General features: G+C 42.7%; 1 protein-coding gene across 1 annotated transcript in view; it reads left to right on the plus strand.

The window, feature by feature from the left end:
• The window catches only part of DOCK8 (dedicator of cytokinesis 8), a 234866-nt gene that overhangs the window by 162084 nt on the left and 48862 nt on the right, over positions 1 to 23920 (plus strand). The window contains 4 exon segments of the mRNA XM_038527147.1: positions 2916 to 3065; positions 11094 to 11207; positions 17524 to 17679; positions 19918 to 20057. Of these exon segments, the coding sequence (XP_038383075.1) occupies positions 2916 to 3065; positions 11094 to 11207; positions 17524 to 17679; positions 19918 to 20057 (560 nt within the window).

Below are 23920 nucleotides of genomic sequence, written 5' to 3' on the forward strand. Positions count from 1 at the left end.
TGGCTCTGGGAGAGGAAGCAAAAGCTAAAGCTGATAGCTCACCTTCCCTCCAGGAGTCCTTGATGGTAAACAGATGAGGTAGTTGGAAGGAAAGCTTCTGCTGATCTGAGCATATGGAAAGGGTTGGTCAACAGGCAGATCTTCCAAGACACGGGGTCCCCAGGGCTCTGCATGTTGTAACCTAACTATGTTAGGGTCCTGGCAGGACACCGTTGGCATCACTCAGAAGGTTTGATAGGAAAGCATTCATCAAAGGGACGGCGGTGCCAGGGTGTGAGCACATGGGGTTGGTGAGGCCCAGGGAGGAGCCTTTATCTATCCATTCCAGCTCTAAAAGGGCAAAGGTAGGGGACCTATTGTAACTGGGACTTAGAGAAAGCAGAGGCAGAGCAGAGGATCCCCTAACAAGAGCTAGAGTTCTATAGAAATGTCACCACTGCCAGAGGCTCATGGTGGCCCAGAGGAGGACAGAGGAGTGAACAAAATACCAGGACCTCTGTGTCCTCTCCCTCACTGATCCCCTGCTGGTGCCTCCCATTGGCCAACTCCAAGCAGAAGCCCAAGGACAAGGAGGCCTGAGAGATATGGTCCTTAGAGATCAGCTTCCCAAGGTTCAGAGATTGACATGGAATGCCAAGAAGTGGATCTCGGTGCTGGGGTGGAGGTAGGTGGAGATTATTAGCACCAGCCAGAACTTTGCAAAGGAAACTGATCCCAGACTCAGGGTACATAGTCCTCCACGCATCACTTGTGCATTTGCCTTACAGATGCTCAGGAAGTTATTTAAAAACCAAAACAGTTTTCTTCCCCCCAAGAAGCTTGCAGAGAAAGAAAGGACAGCTTCCTTAGACTTAGCCAACAACCTGGGCCATTTAACACCCTTCAAGTGTGTTAATGCCCGGGCGCTAATGAACAACTACTTTGGCATCAGAGCTGTTGAATGCAGGCCTTGGGCCAATTTCACGCTTGCTAATGAATAAATCCCTGTGCTTCTAGAAACTGCTGAGCCAGGCTTCAGGGACCCACAGGTAAATAGGTGGCCCAATTTACTCAGAAAATGAAGTCTTGCACCAAGGGGTTCTTTAGAAGTACCCCTTCTGTGAATGGATCATGAAGGCCACTAGTGGGGGGTATTTTTGTGCCTTACCCCACCTACAAATAATAGACCAAGCATCCTCTGGTATTTATTTCTACTGGATGTTCTTCTCTGAGGAGCCGAAGGACACAGTAGCTGGCAAGTAACTTACAATCTGGAAAGAGGGCATGAGTTAGAAGTACGGTATTGTGAGAATTATTTATTTGGTTGTAGGTTGGCCAAGCTCAACAGGCAGAAGCCGGATATAACAGTGAGTTCTAAAAGTCTGGGGCTAGGGTGAGTTAGCCAGAAGAAAATCAAGATTGGGGCAGCTGAAAACAAAGAGGCCTTGTCTTTCCAGGTCCTTTGTTGGGAACATAGTGAGAGGGATACTTTTGTCAGACAGAAATGGAGTCCAGTCCCCATCTCTCACCCTGACCCTCCCTCCCACCAAGTACATGAGACTCTATGGGGTACAGACTCATCTGTGTGTCCTGAACCAGGCAGGACTCTACAGTGAAGAGAGTCTATGGTCCTTATGCTGGGCTTAGGATTTTATGTTCTTAAGGTCCTCCCTGAGCTGCCCGTGGTATTATCGGAAAATAAAAAACACATAAAGCCTGTCTGTTAGTCTCTTCTTATTTTACATTCTCTCTATTTCTTATCTCTGCTTGTCTCAATGCTAATGAAAATTGCTGGCCTGCATTCTTACAACCAGAAATCTGTTGGTAGTACATTAAAGTTCTCCCCTAAAGAGACTTCAGTTCACATCATAGGAGTGGAGAGCATTTTCCCCATATAACTGTCTTTGTGTACCCTTCTTCTAGCCCTGACCTAAGGCATCATCTTCAGGCAAAAGTGGGCAGTTAACTGCTAGGGCCATTTCTTTTTGCAGTGACTCTCTGACTAGCTTAGGCATATTCACAAAAATGACCTCAGAGGATAGGCATCTGAGGATAAGAACTCCCGGTTTTGCCCATCAGTGTTCCCTGATAGCTCTAAGTGATTTCTAACAAGGACGAGACACAACCTCAGATGGTATCAAAGGGGTTGTATTATCCACGAGTCTCCTGGCCTCAAGAAGAGGCCCAAAAAACAAAACATGATCTCGATTTGAAATTGTGGTAGGCATTGAGCTGGTGTCATATATTGTCGTGTATTTTTTTAATGTATATTTTTAAATATATAAATATACATATTTTAAGGCAATAGATAAAACAAGTGAGTCTTACTGAATTCAAAACATAACTCCTCCTAGAGGCAATGTTCCAAATACTGGTTAAGTTTCCACCTAGCATAATTTAGAATTGTTTCTGGAAAACTATGTTCCCTGTTGCAACTTGAAACTCAAGAGGAACATTTCCTCCCCCCGCCCCCCTTCTCCTTTATTGTAGTTTTGAGGACAGAAGTGACTTCAGTTCACATCAAGAACAGTATCATAAACAGCTCCCTTTGTGTCATGTGTTGAGGGCCATCATCAAGTGATGCCTGAGTGGCTACGGGAACACCATCTAGGTCTGCCTTCTCATGGGTGGTTGAGGGAAGGGAGCCTTCCAACACTGTAGCCAAAGAACTAAGCTCCCTGGCTTTGTGAGCAGCAAGAAGGAAGCCCCCTGGCTTGGGGTCAAGAAGAGGACATCCTTCCCACCTGCCACCATGGTAACCCTCAATGGGGCAGGAGCATTTTTTTGGTCCAGAGTCCTCTTGGACAACCGCCAGAGCAGATAAAGTGTTAGAAAATCCACTGCTAATGAGCTTTTCTCCAAATCTTTCACCCTTTTCCCCAGTGTACCAGCAGGTCACCGATTTCTGTGTTGACATCTCCCCCACTCCCCCGTAGGTGAAAAGCATGGCACAGTACGTACACAACATGGACAAACGGGACAATTTTCGGAGGACTCGTTTTTCCGACCGTTTCAAAGATGACATAACTACTATTGTTAATGTGGTCACCTCGGAGACTGCAGCCCTTTTAGTGAAACCTCAGAAGGTAACTGGGCCTTTATATGCTTTATTTTCTAAATCTTTTACCTTTTTCTGTTATTTCCATAAGCAGACAAAAATAAGCATCATCTTAAGGTAGTAATTGAGATGTAACTAGCTAGACGTGACAACTTAGTGCAGTTATTGCACTGGGTGGGACCCTGGGGTGGGGCTGGGGCTTGTCAATAAAGATACGGAGGGGAAGTATTCTCTTCTTAGAAAATACATCTTGAAGTGTTACAGGGTAAAGGGCATGATTTTTGCAGCCTGCTCTCGGAGTCAAGAACTCGGAAACAAAATTGCTATATATAGAGAGAATGATAAAGCTAATGTACCAAAATGTGAAGTATTGATAACTCTGGTTAAAGGGCATGTAGGAGTTCTTTACATTGTTCTTGCACCGTTTCTATGCTTGAAATTATTTCAAAATAAAAAGTTGAAAAATGAATAAAATGAAGTCAAATTTAGAAGGCAGATATAATATTTGAGGCAGCGGTGGTCATCATTGATACCTTTATCATTACTGAGAATTTGTATAGTACCAAGTGCTCAGGAGATTTCCATCTGGTTATTTCTCGTGGCAAACTTTCTCGGTGCAGCAGGCATGGAAAAAGGACGCACAGTGAGACTGATAGATTTTCCAAAAGCCATGCAGCTAGCAACAAAGCCAGGACTGAAGATTCCCAGCCCAGAATATTCAGACAGTTACGTAAACTCCCCAGGAGTGTCCCCTGTGCAGGATACCAGAGCAGGCCGGCTTACCACTCAGAGGTACTGTGGAAACTTCTCTGTCAGGTCTCTAGCCATCCCAGGGACTGTTCAGCTTGGCCTGGATTTGCAAACTGCACATCAAAACAAAAGGAAAATATTTTTCCGATCATATTTTCAATAGAGGCAGAGAAAATTGATTTATCATTCCTAGAATGAAGGACATAAATAGGAAAGAATGAATTCCCAGTTGCTCTGAGGTGCTGTAAAATCTCTTCATAAATACGAGCCCCAAGAAGTAACCAAGACAAAAGCTCTTGCCTCAATTCATGCAAGAGTTCACTGTACCATGTGTAACTCTGACCTCTCTTAGGCTGGGAATGCTGCCTAATTGGAGGACAAAAAAATTCTTAGGTAAAGAACCAATTCTTCTATCTTGATTAGATTTTCTCAACAATCCTTATAAATTAACAATCTGTCTCACTGAAGAAAGCAGATACATTTCAAGTTAGTTTTGCCAAAACAACAGTTACTAGTAACAAATAAGTTATGGTGGAACCATCGAATAAATACAAGATAACCGGGGGGGAGGAGCAAGATGGCGGAAGAGTAGGGTCCCCAAATCACCTGTCTCCACCAAACTACCTAGAAAACCTTCAAATTATCCTGAAAATCTATGAATTCGGCCTGAGATTTAAAGAGAGACCAGCTGGAATGCTACAGTGAGAAGAGTTCGCGCTTCTATCAAGGTAGGAAGACGGGGAAAAGGAAGTAAAAGAAACAAAGGCCTCCAAGGGGGAGGGGCCCCGCGAGGAGCCGGGCTGAGGCCGGGGCGAGTGTCCCCAGGACAGGAGAGCCCCGTCCCGGAGGAGCAGGAGCTGCACCGACCTTCCCGGGCGGAAAGGGGCTCGCGGGGAGTTGGAGCAGGACCCAGGAGGGCGGGGATGCCCTCGGGCTCCCGGGGACAGTAACAGCAACTGCGCGCCCAGGAGAGTGCGCCGAGCTCCCTAAGGGCTGCAGCGCGCACGGCGGGACCCGGCGGGACCCGGAGCAGCTCGGGGGGCTCGGGCGGCGGCTCCGCGGAGGGGGCTGCGCGGCCCCGGGAGCAGCTCGGAGGGGCTCGGGCGGAGGAAGAGGCTCCGTGCGGAGGGGGCTGCGCGGTTCCAGGAGCAGCTCGGAGGGGCTCGGGCGGCGGCTCCGCGGAGGGGGCTGCGCGGCCCGGGAGCGCGAATCCACCAGCGCAGGCTCCGGAGCACAGGGCGCCGGGACACAGCCCAGGATCCCGCCTCCCCCGGGACAGGCAGAGGCCGGGAGGGCCCAGGACAGCGAGGACGCTCCTGCCCCAGCTGAGCAGATCAGCGGCCCCGCCCCGGAGCCTCCAGGCCCTGCAGACGGAGTTCCTGCCGGAGCTGAATCCAGGTTTCCAGAGCTGCCCCGCCACTGGGGCTGTTCCTCCTGCGGCCTCACGGGGTAAACAACCCCCACTGAGCCCTGCACCAGGCAGGGGCACAGCAGCTCCCCCAACTGCTAACACCTGAAAATCAGCACAACAGGCCCCTCCCCCAGAACACCAGCTAGACGGACAACTTCCAGGAGAAGCCAAGGGACTTAAAGTACACAGAATCAGAAGATACTCCCCGGTGGTTCTTTTTTTGTTTGTTTGTTTTTGTTTTTGTTTTTGTTTTTGTTTTGTTTTGCTTTTTGATTTGTTTCCTTCCCCCACCCCCTTTTTTTTCTCCTTTCTTTTTCTTTCTCTTTTTCTTCTTTTTTTTTTCTTTTTCGTTTTTTTTTTCTTTTTCTTCCCTTTTTTTTCTCTTTCTCTTTTCTTTCCTTCTCTCTCTCCTCTCTTTTTCTCTTTTTCCCAATACAACTTGCTTTTGGCCACTCTGCACTGAGCAAAATGACTAGAAGGAAAACCTCACCTCAAAAGAAAGAATCAGAAACAGTCGTCTCTCCCACAGAGTTACAAAATCTGGATTACAATTCAATGTCAGAAAGCCAATTCAGAAGCACTATTATACAGCTACTGGTGGCTCTAGAAAAAAGTATAAAGGACTCAAGAGACTTCATGACTGCAGAATTTAGAGCTAATCAGGCAGAAATTAAAAATCAATTGAATGAGATGCAATCCAAACTAGAAGTCCTAACGACGAGGGTTAACGAGGTGGAAGAACGAGTGAGTGACATAGAAGACAAGTTGATAGCAAAGAGGGAAACTGAGGAAAAAAGAGACAAACAATTAAAAGACCATGAAGATAGATTAAGGGAAATAAACGACAGCCTGAGGAAGAAAAACCTACGTTTAATTGGGGTTCCCGAGGGCGCCGAAAGGGACAGAGGGCCAGAATATGTATTTGAACAAATTCTAGCTGAAAACTTTCCTAATCTGGGAAGGGAAACAGGCATTCAGATCCAGGAAATAGAGAGATCCCCCCCTAAAATCAATAAAAACCGTTCAACACCTCGACATTTAATTGTGAAGCTTGCAAATTCCAAAGATAAGGAGAAGATCCTTAAAGCAGCAAGAGACAAGAAATCCCTGACTTTTATGGGGAGGAGTATTAGGGTAACAGCAGACCTCTCCACAGAGACCTGGCAGGCCAGAAAGGGCTGGCAGGATATATTCAGGGTCCTAAACGAGAAGAACATGCAACCAAGAATACTTTATCCAGCAAGGCTCTCATTCAAAATGGAAGGAGAGATAAAGAGCTTCCAAGACAGGCAGCAACTAAAAGAATATGTGACCTCCAAACCAGCTCTGCAAGAAATTTTAAGGGGGCCTCTTAAAATTCCCCTTTAAGAAGAAGTTCAGTGGAACAGTCCACAAAAACAAAGACTGAATAGATATCATGATGACACTAAACTCATATCTCTCAATAGTAACTCTGAATGTGAACGGGCTTAATGACCCCATCAAAAGGCGCAGGGTTTCAGACTGGATAAAAAAGCAGGACCCATCTATTTGCTGTCTACAAGAGACTCATTTTAGACAGAAGGACACCTACAGCCTGAAAATAAAAGGTTGGAGAACCATTTACCATTCGAATGGTCCTCAAAAGAAAGCAGGGGTAGCCATCCTTATATCAGATAAACTAAAATTTACCCCAAAGACTGTAGTGAGAGATGAAGAGGGACACTATATCATACTTAAAGGATCTATTCAACAAGAGGACTTAACAATCCTCAATATATATGCTCCGAATGTGGGAGCTGCCAAATATATAAATCAATTATTAACCAAAGTGAAGAAATACTTAGATAATAATACACTTATACTTGGTGACTTCAATCTAGCTCTTTCTATACTCGATAGGTCTTCTAAGCAAAACATCTCCAAAGAAACGAGAGCTTTAAATGATACACTGGACCAGATGGATTTCACAGATATCTACAGAACTTTACATCCAAACTCAACTGAATACACATTCTTCTCAAGTGCACATGGAACTTTCTCCAGAATAGACCACATATTGGGTCACAAATCGGGTCTGAACCGATACCAAAAGATTGGGATTGTCCCCTGCATATTCTCGGACCATAATGCCTTGAAATTAGAACTAAATCACAACAAGAAGTTTGGAAGGACCTCAAACACATGGAGGTTAAGGACCATCCTGCTAAAAGATGAAAGGGTCAACCAGGAAATTAAGGAAGAATTAAAAAGATTCATGGAAACTAATGAGAATGAAGATACAACCGTTCAAAATCTTTGGGATGCAGCAAAAGCAGTCCTAAGGGGGAAATACATCGCAATACAAGCATCCATTCAAAAACTGGAAAGAACTCAAATACAAAAGCTAACCTTACACATAAAGGAGCTAGAGAAAAAACAGCAAATAGATCCTACACCCAAGAGAAGAAGGGAGTTAATAAAGATTCGAGCAGAACTCAACGAAATCGAGACCAGAAGAACTGTGGAACAGATCACCAGAACCAGGAGTTGGTTCTTTGAAAGAATTAATAAGATAGATAAACCATTAGCCAGCCTTATTAAAAAGAAGAGAGAGAAGACTCAAATTAATAAAATCATGAATGAGAAAGGAGAGATCACTACCAACACCAAGGAAATACAAACGATTTTAAAAACATATTATGAACAGCTATACGCCAATAAATTAGGCAATCTAGAAGAAATGGACGCATTCCTGGAAAGCCACAAACTACCAAAACTGGAACAGGAAGAAATAGAAAACCTGAACAGGCCAATAACCAGGGAGGAAATTGAAGCAGTCATCAAAAACCTCCCAAGACACAAGAGTCCAGGGCCAGATGGCTTCCCAGGAGAATTTTATCAAACGTTTAAAGAAGAAATCATACCTATTCTCCTAAAGCTGTTTGGAAAGATAGAAAGAGATGGAGTACTTCCAAATTCGTTCTATGAAGCCAGCATCACCTTAATTCCAAAGCCAGACAAAGACCCCGCCAAAAAGGAGAATTACAGACCAATATCCCTGATGAACATGGATGCAAAAATTCTCAACAAGATACTGGCCAATAGGATCCAACAGTACATTAAGAAAATTATTCACCATGACCAAGTAGGATTTATCCCTGGGACACAAGGCTGGTTCAACACCCGTAAAACAATCAATGTGATTCATCATATCAGCAAGAGAAAAACCAAGAACCATATGATCCTCTCATTGGATGCAGAGAAAGCATTTGACAAAATACAGCATCCATTCCTGATCAAAACTCTTCAGAGTGTAGGGATAGAGGGAACATTCCTCGACATCTTAAAAGCCATCTATGAAAAGCCCACAGCAAATATCATTCTCAATGGGGAAGCACTGGGAGCCTTTCCCCTAAGATCAGGAACAAGACAGGGATGTCCACTCTCACCACTGCTATTCAACATAGTACTGGAAGTCCTAGCCTCAGCAATCAGACAACAAAAAGACATTAAAGGCATTCAAATTGGCAAAGAAGAAGTCAAACTCTCTCTCTTCGCCGATGACATGATACTCTACATAGAAAACCCAAAAGTCTCCACCCCAAGATTGCTAGAACTCATACAGCAATTCGGTAGCGTGGCAGGATACAAAATCAATGCCCAGAAGTCAGTGGCATTTCTATACACTAACAATGAGACTGAAGAAAGAGAAATTAAGGAGTCAATCCCATTCACAATTGCACCCAAAAGCATAAGATACCTAGGAATAAACCTCACCAAAGATGTAAAGGATCTATACCCTCAAAACTATAGAACACTTCTGAAAGAAATTGAGGAAGACACAAAGAGATGGAAAAATATTCCATGCTCATGGATTGGCAGAATTAATATTGTGAAAATGTCAATGTTACCCAGGGCAATATACACGTTTAATGCAATCCCTATCAAAATACCATGGACTTTCTTCAGAGAGTTAGAACAAATTATTTTAAGATTTGTGTGGAATCAGAAAAGACCCCGAATAGCCAGGGGAATTTTAAAAAAGAAAACCATATCTGGGGGCATCACAATGCCAGATTTCAGGTTGTACTACAAAGCTGTGGTCATCAAGACAGTGTGGTACTGGCACAAAAACAGACACATAGATCAGTGGAACAGAATAGAGAATCCAGAAGTGGACCCTGAACTTTATGGGCAACTAATATTCGATAAAGGAGGAAAGACTATCCATTGGAAGAAAGACAGTCTCTTCAATAAATGGTGCTGGGAAAATTGGACATCCACATGCAGAAGAATGAAACTAGACCACTCTCTTTCACCACACACAAAGATAAACTCAAAATGGATGAAAGATCTAAATGTGAGACAAGATTCCATCAAAATCCTAGAGAAGAACACAGGCAACACCCTTTTTGAACTCGGCCATAGTAACTTCTTTCAAGATACATCCACAAAGGCAAAAGAAACAAAAGCAAAAATGAACTATTGGGACTTCATCAAGATAAGAAGCTTTTGCACAGCAAAGGATACAGTCAACAAAACTCAAAGACAACCTACAGAATGGGAGAAGATATTTGCAAATGACATATCAGATAAAGGGCTAGTTTCCAAGATCTATAAAGAACTTATTAAACTCAACACCAAAGAAACAAACAATCCAATCATGAAATGGGCAAAAGACATGAACAGAAATCTCACAGAGGAAGACATAGACATGGCCAACATGCATATGAGAAAATGCTCTGCATCACTTGCCATCAGGGAAATACAAATCAAAACTACAATGAGATACCACCTCACACCAGTGAGAATGGGGAAAATTAACAAGGCAGGAAACAACAAATGTTGGAGAGGATGCGGAGAAAAGGGAACCCTCTTACACTGTTGGTGGGAATGTGAACTGGTGCAGCCACTCTGGAAAACGGTGTGGAGGTTCCTAAAGGAGTTAAAAATAGACCTGCCCTACGACCCAGCAATTGCACTGTTGGGGATTTACCCCAAAGATACAAATGCAATGAAACGCCGGGACACCTGCACCCCGATGTTTCTAGCAGCAATGGCCACTATAGCCAAACTGTGGAAGGAGCCTCGGTGTCCAACGAAAGATGAATGGATAAAGAAGATGTGGTTTATGTATACAATGGAATATTACTCAGCTATTAGAAATGACAAATACCCACCATTTGCTTCAACGTGGATGGAACTGGAGGGTATTATGCTGAGTGAAGTAAGTCAGTCGGAGAAGGACAAACATTATATGTTCTCATTCATTTGGGGAATATAAATAATAGTGAAAGGGAAAATAAGGGAAGGGAGAAGAAATGTGTGGGAAATATCAGAAAGGGAGACAGAACGTAAAGACTGCTAACTCTGGGAAACGAACTAGGGGTGGTAGAAGGGGAGGAGGGCGGGGGGTGGGAGTGAATGGGTGACGGGCACTGGGTATTATTCTGTACGTTAGTAAACTGAACACCAATAAAAAAAAAATAAAAAAAAAAAAAAAAAAAAAAAAAAAAAAAAAAAAAATAAATACAAGATAACCATTAAAAACAGATTTTGAAGAAATGCTAAAAAGGTAGGAAGATGTTCATTGTATAACAATGAATGAAAAAATTCAAGGCCCAATATTGTGTATAGAGAACGAGCTCAATTATATACATATAAATATGCATGTAGGGAGGGGAAAAAAAAAGACAGAGGACATGTACCTAAATATGCATCGTAAATGAAGAATTGCTTGGTTGAACCTAACACTCCTGGCACCTGCTAAGGGCTGACTTATATTTGCTGCAACTTTGCAGCTTCACCAGCTTTGCCCAGTGTCTTCCCTGGGGTAGTGGCTGAAATAACAGGACCTGTCTGTTCCCGCTTTCCCACCAGGGACCTGGTGGTTCACGATCAGGGTTTTCTGCAAACTATTGGTTTGTTTTTAAGGAAACTGAACAGGCAGAGAAGATGAACATAAGCCTGGCTTTCTTCTTGTATGACCTCCTCTCACTCATGGATCGGGGCTTCGTATTTAACCTCATCAAACATTACTGTAACCAGGTGAGTGTCCCACAGACAATCGCTGTGCTGTTCTGGTTCCTTCTCCAGTGTCATGCTCATTGCCATGGCATGCTGCCATACATACCCATGGCCAAGTTAGCTTGACTCCTGTACGTTCTGGGCTTGGTGAGCATTTATTTTATGTCATTTGTTTCCTGCTGTGGGCACCGCTAGACACACTGGTTCACACGGATTCCTGGAGAGTTTGCCAGCCCAGCCCAGAAGGGTCAGCAAGTAAATGTGGGACAATTGGAAGGATCTTCTGAGTGATCTTCTTCATTGGAACATTTAACAAAAACCATGTGATGGTAGTGTTCAGTCACACACTGGGTCTAGAACTCAAAGTATGAGGTCTCTTTTCACATACTAGGGTAGTTAATTACAATGTGATTGTAGAATTCTGGCTTTCAGGAACCCCGATGAAGTCAGCCAGAGAGACTGAACCTCACTGAGCAGAAAGCAAGTATTTACAATGTAAGAGTGTCTTAGCAGTACCACCACCTCCTCAGATTTTTAAGTCGGATTCTGCTCTTCTTCACCATCTTCTTTCAGCTGTTCCAGCAGTAGTAATATCAGTAGTGTTTGGTTGCTACTGTTGCTTCTCCTTTCCTTGCATATTCTTCCTTTGGCACCACTACCACTGTCACTACCACTGTCACCACTACCCACCAGCACTGTCACCACCTCCAACTGCCCTTACCACCCAGACCCTCCACCATCACCAGCACTGTCACCACATCTGGCTTCTTCCTGTGAACCAGGCACTGTGCTGAACATTTTATAGAAATAGTATCTTTAATCCTTGCAAGGTGTCGTCTACCTTTGGCAAATGATAAAGTTGAGGTTTTAAAGAGTCATGGAACTTGTCTAGGTTGGAAAGAGCTACATCTACCCAACTCCAGGGTACAATGGATTCATTCCTCTGTTCTATCAGGCCTGGCTCTCTGTGGTTCTTCTCTTAGTGACCCTAAGTCATTCATTCAACTTGTCTGGGTCTCATTGCCTCATTTGTAGAATAAAAGGATTTCTTGGGATCCCTGGGTGGCTTAGCATTTTGGCACCTGCCTTTGGCCCAGGGCGTGATCCTGGAGACCCGGGATCGAGTCCCACATCGGGATCCCTGCATGGAGCCTGCTTCTCCCTCTGCCTCTGCCTCTCTCTCTTTCTCTGTGTGTCTCCTATGAATAAAAAAAAATCTTAAAAAAAAAAAAAAAAAAAGGATTTCTCCCTGTCCCCCTCAAAAGACCATGACTTTTCTAGAGGAACTCCTGATAAGGAAACGGACCTGTAAAAAGAGAAGCCTGGGGACATCTGGGTGACTCCATTGGTAAAGCATCTGGCTTCAGCTCAGGTTGTGATCCCAGGGTTCTGGGATCAAGCTCTGCATCCGGCTCCCTGCTTAGTGGGGAGTCTGTTTCTCCCTCTACCTCTGCTCTTCTCCTGCTCCATGCTCTCTTACTTTCTCTTTCTCTTGCTCTCTTTCAAATAAGTAAATCTTTAAAAAAGAGAGAGAGAATCCTAAGGAAACATGAGAATTCCCAGAACACCAATATCTTGCATGCCCTGACCTCCTGCCCCTGAGTGGATCTTCTGTTTCAGATTCCACCAGAATGAAGAGGTGGAGGACTATGTCATTCCTCTTTGCCATTCCGCTCAGGTTGTTTAGGATAATAGGACATCAGATGAATTGCAAACATGAGTTAATAAGTTTTCCAAAATAGGTCATTGGATGAATTGTGATCATAAGTTAATCCATTTTTCAAAACTTAAATTTGGATATATAGAAAGGAGATACTAAACACCACAATAGCCCAAGGCTAGCTACTTTTAAAGAAAAAAATTACTCATGACACTTCCTCAGGGCCATAGAGATAGGTGTGGGGACCGTTGCAATGGGATTTCACGGTACAGGAGATTGGGCTCAGCTATAAATATAAGGAAAAATGAGAACTTACAGCCAGGGAGCAAGAGTGGGGGTAATTAGTGGATGAAAAATGAGTAAGCAGAAGCATCAGAAGTGAGGATTCTGGCTAAACCAACCTACCAGGGATTCTTGCTGGAGACAGGCCAGGGGGACCAGAAACCACCTGGAAAGTGGTGAGGAACTAGGGATGAGGAATTGGTCAGATATCAAGGTGGTCCGAGATCGAGGCTGGAGAGGACTGGCTAAACAGATTTAGCAGGATCCTTGCTAAGAACGAGCTCTCAAGGACATGCCCAAGGGTGGGCCTGTTTGAAAAACAGCTCAGAGGAGCCTGACTCACATTTGGTGAAGGAGAGAATCTTCATCACTCATGGACACTCTTCATTACCAAAAGGCAAACAAGGCAGTCCAAAGGAGATGTCCGCCTGCCCCACAGAGGCACTTTATAATTTTCTCTTTTGCTTTCCTTTCTTCTCTCTCTCTCTCTGTTTTCAGTCTTTTCCTTTTCTTTTAAGTTAGGCTGTGTTTCTGATTTACCCTCTCTTTCTTCCTTTTTTCCGTGTCAGCTTCTGGAGAGCCTCAGACTTGGAATTTGGAGACCTGTGTTCTAATTCCAGTGATGCCATTAAACTAGTCTGTGATTTGGGCAGTTTAACATTTGCATCAGTAGCTCTTTCATCTGCAAAAAGCCAGAGCTGAGTTAGATTTATTCAGGCTTTAACATTTTGATTCTATGGTCTGCTTGCAGTGACGTCTGTGGATATTGTTTAGCATAATTAGTGTAGCGCTCAGGCCTGAAGTGGTAACTGACTGTAGTCAGTGGTGATTCCATTCATTAATCCCAGCTATCTAGAGACAGTATGAACATCATACTTGAGCCAAGTTATAGTCTTCCAAAATCCTTGGATTTTATCATTTTGCATACCCTCATTCAAACACCCTATCTTGTTTTCTGCTTTATGACAAAGAGTATGATTTTAGCCTTTTTTAAATAGTCACTCACAATAGACAAAAAACCTAGCTTTTCTTTCTTTCTTTTTTTTTTTTTGAGGAAAATGCTTGTTTCCACTGAGTTTATTACTAATATAAAAAATGTTAAAAAGAAAAAAAATTCATTCTCAAATTTCCAACGACTCTCATCCTTCCCTCTTGCCCACACAACTCCTGACCCATTTCCTCAGGGTTACTGCAAAACTGAACCTGTTTGCGGCCATTTTCACAGAAAACAACCAGTACCAGGGATGTAGGGAAGAAGGTTAGATGAAGGCGACAGTTCCATCCAGGTTCCACCCAAGGGTAGGCCAGGTGGAAATTCACAGAATTCAGACAAAAGGGCTGGTAGCCTCACAATGACGTACTCTAACTAAAGTGGTCTGGAGAGGAGATAGGATAGCCCATAAGAGACTTTAGAGGACATCTCATGGGCTTGGTCAAACCCCGAAAAACCGACACCAGGAGGATGGGGAAACCAGGGAGGCAGTCTTGCAGAAAGTTTCACAATTCTCTCATGTTGGGAGGTGTGGAGAGTCTAGAGGGCATCAAGAGCCTCATTCATGTTGGCAGAAAAACTTACTCTAGTGTTGGGAAGTCACAATGATGCCTTGGACACTGAAAAAGGCTATGTATGAGGGGATGCACAGTTTCACAAAGCATAGTGATCACAGACCAGAGCGGTGGGGATCATGCTACTGACGCAAGATCTACAAAATCCAAAAGCAGGGAGAGTGGCCTTTCAGGGAGTAACTCTGCCCAGTCATCTGTACTTCACCCCAAACTGGTGAGTTTCACAAAGCAACTGGCAATTTTAGGGGTAGGGTTTGTCACATAAAAAGGACTTAAAACAAGCAGCTAGAAGGTAATGGTAGGAAACTGCTCCAGGGCTCTTAGGAACTGAGAGCAGTACCGAGAGCTGGGTGGGCAGATGCATAAGAAACAGCACCAAAGATACTTCCTGTTCAGCAGTCAATAGGTGAAGGGGAAGAGGATCCAGGAGGCAGTTGAAGAGAGCAAAGGTGGGGTCCTGAAGGCGAGTCTCTGGAGGCTGGATCAGAAGAAAGGCCATACGCTGGGCACCAGTGATGAAACACAACTCTGGACCCCAAATTGGGGAGGTGGCAGATGGGGGTGGGTGTCACTGACTGAGGGTGCTGGGTGGAACAGCCTCACAGTAGCCGTCACAGGGCCACAGGGAAGTATATGGCCGCTAGGTCAGAGGGCTCCTTCCAGCCTGGATGGGAAGGCAGAGTCTCACAGAGGAGGTCCATTGATGCCTGGGTGGTAGAAGGCACAGAGGTCCTCATATCGACAGTGGCCCTTTTTGGCAAAGTGTCGGCAGACAGGGCAGTTGGATTTGTCTTCCATAACTTGGGGGCCATCCTTTGGCGGGCAGGTATTTTTGATAAGAGACCAACTTTTGAGCCTTCGGGGATTTCACAAAGAGCAGGTCTCCAGGATCACAAGGCAGCGCTAAACCACTGAGCCACCCGGGCTGCCCTAGATGTCACTTTTAATGTGCCACTTAATTAATACCCATCCCTTGAGTAGTGACACTGAGACCACTACCCTGGGTCCTGACCTTTGCGGAGGATGTTTCCAGAACCGCATCTTACTCATTTCTAGCCATCACCAGAAATATTTTTTGAAATTTCTGTCTTTGGGACACCTGGATGGCTCAGTGGTTGGGCATCTGCCTTTGGCTCAGGGCATGATCCCGGATTCCTGGGATCGAGTCCCAGGTCGGGCTCCTTGCATGGAGCCTGCTTCTTCTCCTTCGTGCCTGTGTCTCTGCCTCTCTTTCTGTGTCTTTCATGAATAAATACAATCTTTTTTTTTTTTTTTTAATTTCTGTCTTTAATGAAATCTCAAGGGACCTATTTAAGACCTATACTGTGGCCTTCTTTCAGGCACAAATATCTTTTGCTTTTGCGTTCTGACTGGTTTGATCCCAAACCAGTCAGAATATAGGCCTTTAATTAGAAACTCTTGGTGAGTGACCATTAAGTGAGGGACACGAGATTGAGTTCTAATCAGTTGAGTTTGCTGGTGGCTCCATTTGTCCAAAGTCAGTGGCCATCAAGACACATGGACAAAGAGCACAGGTTCTGGTAACTGTTCCTACACAAAAGTTTACACATGTTTTATTTTTTACATAATACATAACGGTATTCATTTGTGTTAAGTTAAAGTCTAACTACGGATTGATTAATCCTATTAGGCAGAATGACCCACAACACAATGGCTTCTCCAAAAATGGCCCAAAATATGCTGCTGATTTAAATTATGTCATTTATAAAACTGCTCTCAAAATGCATAAAGAGGAGGCATGTCTGTTCACAAGGATGAGATGCTTGGTTTCCCTCGCTGGGGCACGAGGGTGTTTATGATGATATATCAAGAGGCTCAAGGTCCGTCATAGTCCTCCTTTCCCTACTTTGCCTTGAAAGAAGCTGCCTCTGAGTCATAGCCCATAAAGTCTGGGTCTTCATTGTCACCTTACCTGAGGGAAGCAAATGATCTCTTTTATTTTGTTATTGTTGCTAGTTTTTCATTGCTTATTACACAGTTGGTTTGTTTTTGCTTAATTTTTTTAATTGAAGTAAAATTAATTACAATATTAATTTCAAGTATACAACATAATGATTCAATAATTCTGTACATTATTAGTGCTCACCACAACAAGTATAGTCTCCACTATACAATGTTACTGCAGCATCATTGACTGTTTTCCTCATGCTGTACTTTGCATGGTTTGGTTGTTTGAGGAAAGACTTTTCCTCATAACTCTTCCAGCTTTCTCTTTCTTTCTCCTCCCCTTCCTCTCGTCTTACTTTGGGGCAAACTCAGCAACTTTTTTGCAGGGAATACATACTTTCCTCAGTAATAAGATGCCTTTATCTAGGGAACTGGTCTGAGCACTCCCCATCTGAAGTCTTTAATTAGAAACTACAAAAGAACAGTTGTGGTGTTAGAATCACCCAGTCATATTCCATTAGTTTTGTGTGGCCCCATATGGGGTCAGCTCCGTTCATTTAGCTTCTCAGACACAGTGGCGTTTTTGTGAAATTAATGATATTATGTTACACTGAAGACATACCCCCAGAATATTTGCAACACAGGTTTGCCACAGGGTGATAGATTTGACAAGGGTGGGGGTTGGGTCAAGAATCCACCTTTTGGACTGCTGTTAGGCTAGAATTATTAAAGGGAACAGTAATGTGTGAAAACCCATTGGGCCTCCCTGTAATATAGAGCTTTCCATCCATTGCACTGTCCCATTAATTTTTATTAAATTGTTTGTCTTAATCTGGAGAGAGTAGATTTTTGTATCTGCCAACTTCAACTCCATTTGTTTTATAATAAACACATCTTTCCTGTTTTCATTTTTCTTCCCAGCTGTCAGCCAAGCTCAACAACCTTCCAACGCTCATTTCCATGAGGCTGGAGTTTCTGAGAATCCTCTGCAGCCATGAGCATTACCTCAATCTGAACCTCTTCTTTATGAATGCTGATACTGCTCCAGCATCCCCCTGCCCCTCCATCTCCTCCCAGGTGATCAGCTACTGAAAGAATTCCTCAAGCTATTTCATTTAATTAGTTTAGTCTTTTATTACTATAAAGGTTGATCTTATTAATTAAAAGGAAAATCAAGATATTCACATTGGATCAGTTGGTCCAGATACACACAAGTATGGTACCAAAGTTGCACTAACTGATCATTTACAAGCTACAGGATTGGTTTCTTCCTAGGCTCAAGGGTCCCACCTGAGGCCAGGAAGAGCAAGGAGTCCATATGCATTATGAAAATTTAGAAATTCATAGGAAAGTCACATAGCTTCCTTTGGCATCAGTCATCTTCCCATGTTAGGTGGAAAGTGAGCATCTTCTTTGCTCACTCCTTTTCCTGAACCCTAGAACTATAAAATTTCTGAAATTGTGTATTCCTTTATATTAATTCCAAAATGATCTACTAGTGATTTTTAACACCTGTATTATGTCTTTGAGCTGTCCTAGAACTTTCTAATGATACTGTTATAAAATGGATTTGGGTGTAAGACGAGTCCATCTTGAATTATACTACAGATAATTTAGTTCTTGAAGCACTAAAAAGACCTTGTCATAAACTAATCCACAGTCTCTTTTATAGAGAATGTATTTCTAATGAGTCTTGTTCTTTATCTGCCACAAAAAAATAATGCTTATATAGTGTTTAGAAACAAGGCTCTGACTGACATAGCCAATCTTTTTTTGTAGCAATTTCTCACAGGTTAGGGTCAGCGGGACCCAGATTCTACTGGATGTTAAGAGGTATTATACAAATACAGAATTCCAGAGTCAAATAAGTTTTGAAAACCCTGTGTTAACAGGTTTGCTTGCAGTAAGCCACCCAAGAATCTCTAATTGGTTAGTGTAAATTGTAAATACCCAAAGGGTGGAGGAGAAAAGTATTTAATAAGCATTGATTCCCAAAGTTATTTAACTATTGGAAACCTGTTTTTTTCTTCCATAGATTTCTCAAGAGATAGTGCCCTCTAGAAAAACTTGAAGGAAATGCTGTTTTACAATCACATTCCATTTATAGGTGACAAATCAGAGGCTCAGGGCAGCCCAGCAAGATTAGTTTCTATTTTTGTTGGAGATCCCTTGATACTAACACAAAAGTGAAGGTTTGTCTTACCAATTAAAAAAAAAAAGAAAACTCAGCCATTTATGTCAGGTGACATGAGGCAGTTGTCAGCCACATGACCATCTCAGTGTGAATTGGGGAGGATCTGGTTTACAGCAGCAGTTCCAAATGTGCTAATTTTGCCCTGGGTCCTCTGCCACAGTTCCCTTCTGACTGCCCCAGGGAATTAGCAAACCCAGGGCAAGGCCCAGCCCCACCCAGCTGTAAAGGATTTCCAAAGTCACTTTAGATTCCTTTAGTGCAATACGATGTATATCCCCAAGATAACACAGGAAATGTCTAGGACTGGTAAGTCTGACACTTCCTGCCTGATACCACTGCTGGTTCCAGCCAGTTGAATTCAGGCAGTGTGTGCAAGCCATACTCGGAAGTGTAGCCGAGCAAACTGGGGCCTCTAGTAAGGGAGGCAGCTTGTAGGAGAGGAATTGCCAGCTCAAAGCCACAGCAAGGGACACAGTCCCCGATTCTCTATCCACATGATATCCTTGGACTTTAATCTTGGCTTCTGAACTGGGGTGGGGGAGTATCAGTCATTTTGTGAGAGACCCCGGGGGCTTTATTTTCATCTTTCCCAATTGACAGTTCTCGGTCTGTTGTAAAAGGAAATCAGAGTGACCACTGGAAGCAGGGCCCCCACCTGGGGAATATCACTGGGAAGTGCTTACAAAGCCTCCCCCCTGGAAGCACCATGCCCTCCATAGACACTGGCCAATGTGATTTTAATTCCAGTTCTTGTTACTCATGGAACTGCTCCTTGCATTTCTTTCTGTTGTAATTTAAATTCAATTAATTAACATATAATGTTAATTATTTGTGTTCAATTATTTGTATTAATTTCATTCAGTTAATTAACACATAATGTTAATTATCTGTACATAATGTTACTGGTTTCAGAGGTAGCGTTCAGTGATTCATCAGTGTTATATCACACCCAGTGCTCATAACATCACGTGCCCTCCTTCACGTCCATCATCCCATTACCCCAGCCCCCTAGCCTCTCAGCCCCCTCAGCCCCCCAGCCTCCCAGCCCCCTCAGCCCCTCACCCCAAACCCTCAGTTTGTTTCCTATGATTAAGAGTCTCTTATGGTTTGCATTTCTATAGAATTCTAGCTCCTGCTCCAGTTTCCAGGACCAGAAGATTGCCAGCATGTTTGATCTGACTCCCGAGTACCGTCAGCAGCACTTCCTCACTGGACTTCTCTTTACTGAACTGGCTGCTGCCCTGGATGCTGAAGGAGAAGGGTATGTTGCTGGCATGTAAATTGGAATACAAAGCAAAAAGCCCACAAAAAACAAAAGGGTTTCGCAATCCAGCCTCTCTTACTTGGTGAAAAACTCTACCATTCACCAGTTCTGAAGAGTGGAAGCATCCGTATGTTGAGAAAAAGGTGCTGATAGGAACGTGGAAAGGCATGAGGGACAGAGAGAAACTATAAACTGGCTTTTTCCAGCCACTTATTCATTGAAAGAAATGAATTTCAATTTCAGCAGGCTTCCCAGGGATGCTTTGATTAGTGAACTTAGGAACAAAGCCATTTATAAATTCTGCCCCAGGTGATCCGTGTATACACAGAGGCAGCAGCAAGATGCCACTTGGCTTAATGTTGACAAAGGAAGCCAAACTGATGGGAAGGCAGTCACCCAGTGTCTAGATTAGGTTTCTTGCAGAGAGACCTTCCTAGGCTAAAAGAGACGCCCCAGGTCCAGGACTTAGAAATCCTCTCACCTTTTATAAGCCTGGGCATGTGGTAGTATCCAGTCTCGAAGTCCAGGGACAGGGATGGAGCTGGACCACCCCTTCTTCTTTCCTTCTCTCTCTCTGTTCCTGAGCCATAGGATTAGAAAACCACCATCTGCCCAATTAGATGGAAGGAGACAATGCGTTCCAAATTATACATCACATTCAACAGTTACCAAATGGCTACCATGGGGCAGACATCTATCAGAGATATATCAGTGCACAGAACAAAGTTCCCTGCCCCCAAAGAACTCACCATTCAGAGACTCACATCCAAAGATCATTAGGATTGGAAGATAATCAGACTCAGCCCTTTCGGTGTTCAGGTTAGGCACAAAGGATTGAAGGAGCTTGCCCAAAGTCACTTAGCAGAACCACATCTAGAGCCAGGGTCTCCTGAGTCCTTTTCCAGGGTGTTCTCTCCCTGGAAAACTTCTTCCTACAACTCCTCTCATCTTACCTTGTCTGCTCAAGAAGCTTCTGGAATAAAGTATCTGATTAGTGACAGTGATGCTATATGTTACAGATATTTGTCTAATTGGAAGTTTTCAAGTTTTCTCTTAAGTGCTTGTAATTTAGTGAAGGAAACAATGACCAGAGCACCTTTGGCTTATGTGAACTGCACTCACAAACATATCCTAAGCACTTTGTCCATACTGCTGTCGGCCAGATGAATGTCTGTCTCTGCCTCCTGGGAGGTCAGTGTGGAAACCAAATGTTCTTCAATCTAAATTCTGCCTCTTTCTAGAAATCCATGTCCTGAGGGCATCCTTAGAGAGCTTCAATCTCATCTTCTCTCAAACCTAACTGCACTCCTCTCAATTTTCTCAGTAGAACTTTCTACCTGATAACTAACATAAATTTCCATAGCAACACAAAGTGCCCTGATCCATATGGTGTTAAGAATGAGGTTGGAGCACAAAAAAAGTCACCTTCAGGGACAAACACACACACATACACACACACACACACACATGCACACGCTTTTGCTTAATTGTACTTTGCTAGCACTGATCCACATGATTTCTGAAAGTACTCGTATTTACATTAGCAGAAGTTTCTAATTTCCATTTCCCTTCTAGTGAGATATCAAGGGAAACCGGCCTGCCATCTATTTTGATTCCTCATGAAATTGTTGCTGTTATTTTACTAGCAACAGAGTAGAGTATGTTCAGAGGTCATCGAGCAATTATGTTCAGGCAGGTGGGTACATTCTTCAAACACACACACATATACACACAGCACCTTTTCTACCCCCTAGAGGGTAGCTAATTAAGAGTGTCTCTCCTTTGGCAACACAATAATCCCTGATTTCTGGGTTGTCAGTTACTCCCCTGGAAATTCATTAGAAATACTGTCACATACTTATTAGTGACTTTACCATGTGGGCTAAAACCTCAGAAAAATCTCTTTAATAGTACTTCCTCTTCATCAGTACTTCATTTTGCTGCCAAGACAATTAAGAGACTCACCAACACCTGCCCATATGAAGGGCAAGGGCCAGTGGGACATGTCTCAGTATTTGGAATTCTGAAAGGAGCCATGGCTCCAGTTTCTAATCGGTCTCCTTGGAACACCCTCCCCCTTAACTGGCGGTGCCCACGAGTGTCCACAGATCATCAAATCCACAGTGTTTTGCAAGCATGTGAAAATTAGCATCTTTGTGTTATGCTACCAAATGTTTAAATAATTAATTCTAATCCTTCATATGCTCTTCCAAAAAATAAAGGGACACAACACTTTCCAAATCATTCTATGAGGTTGTTATCTATTATCCTGATACCAAAAACAGACAAAAGAAATCACAAGAAAAGTGCACACTAATATGACTATAGACCAAAATATCCTCAACAAAATACTAGAAAATTGAATTTAACAACATATAAAAAGGATTATACACTGTAGCAAGATTGGTTTAACATCTGAAAATCAATTAATAAAACACACTACATGCATAGAATAAAGGATGAAACCCATTCAGTCATCTCAATAGATGAAGAAAAAGATTTTGACAAAATCTAATACCCTTTCTTGAAAAGCACTCAACAAATCCTATAGGAATATAAGAGCATTTCCTCAACCTGATAAAGGGCATCTATGAAAAACCCACAGCTAACCTCATACTTATTAGTGGAAGACTGATTGCTTTCCTTCTTTCTCTTTCTTTTTTTTTTTTTTTTTCTTTTTTGATTGCTTTCCTTCTAAGGCCAGGAACAAGATTAAGAATATCCACTCTCGTTACTTCTGTTTTATTCGTTGTTGTACTAGAAGCCCTATCCAGAGCAAGTAGGCAAGAAAATGAGATAAAGACACCCATATTGGGAAGGAAGAAGTAAAACTATCTCTGTTCACAAATGACATGATTTATTTATAGAAAATCCTGTGGAACCCACTAAAAACCTATTAAAGTTAATAAATGTGTTCAGCAAGGTTGTAAGATATGAGATTGATATACAAAAATCTATTATATTTCCATATACTTGTGACAAACAATGTGGAATGAAATTAAGAAAACTTCTCCATTTAAAATAGCTCCAAAAAATAACAAAAATCTTAGGACTAGATTTTTTTAAACAAAAGAAGTATAAGTTTTTGTACACCAAAAACTATAAAACACTTTGGAAGGAAATAGAGCTAAACAAGTGGAGACTCTTGACATATTCTTGGATCAGAAGACTTAATATTGTTAAGATGGCAATACTCCCCAAAAAGCCCTACAAGTTCAGTGCACCACCTCTCAAAATTCCAGCTGGCTTCTTTGCAGATATTGCTAAGCTGATCCTGAGTCATATGAAAATTCAAGATAGCCAAAGATAGCCAAAACAGTCTTGAAAAAAAAAAATACAATTGGAGGACTCACATTTCCTGATTTCAAAACCTACTACAAAGCAATAGTAGTGCTTCTGCCATAAAGACAGACATATCGATCAATGCAATTGAATTAGGAGTCTGAAAATATATCCTCACATTTATAGTCAATTGACTTTTGGCAAGGGTGCCAAAACCATTCAAGGGGGAAAAAGTAGTGTTTTTAACAGATGGTGCTAGCACAACTGGGTATCCACATGCAAAAGAATGAAGTTAGGTCCCCATCTCACACCATATGCACAAGTTAACTCAAAATGGTCAAAGACCTCAATGTAAGTGCTGAAACTATAAGACTCTTAGATGAAATCATGCAGATGATCTTCATGAAATAGGATTAGGCAATGACTTCTTAGACCTGACACCAGAAAGGCAAAATAAAAGAAAAAAATAGCTGAGTTAGACTTCTTGAAAGTGAGAACATGTGTGCTATATAGGACACTATCAAGAAAATGAAAAGAGAGTGCACAGAATGGGAGAAAGTATCTGCATATCATAGATC

This window comes from Canis lupus, chromosome 1 (genome assembly GCF_011100685.1).
Source record: "Canis lupus familiaris isolate Mischka breed German Shepherd chromosome 1, alternate assembly UU_Cfam_GSD_1.0, whole genome shotgun sequence".
Lineage (NCBI taxonomy): Eukaryota > Metazoa > Chordata > Mammalia > Carnivora > Canidae > Canis > Canis lupus.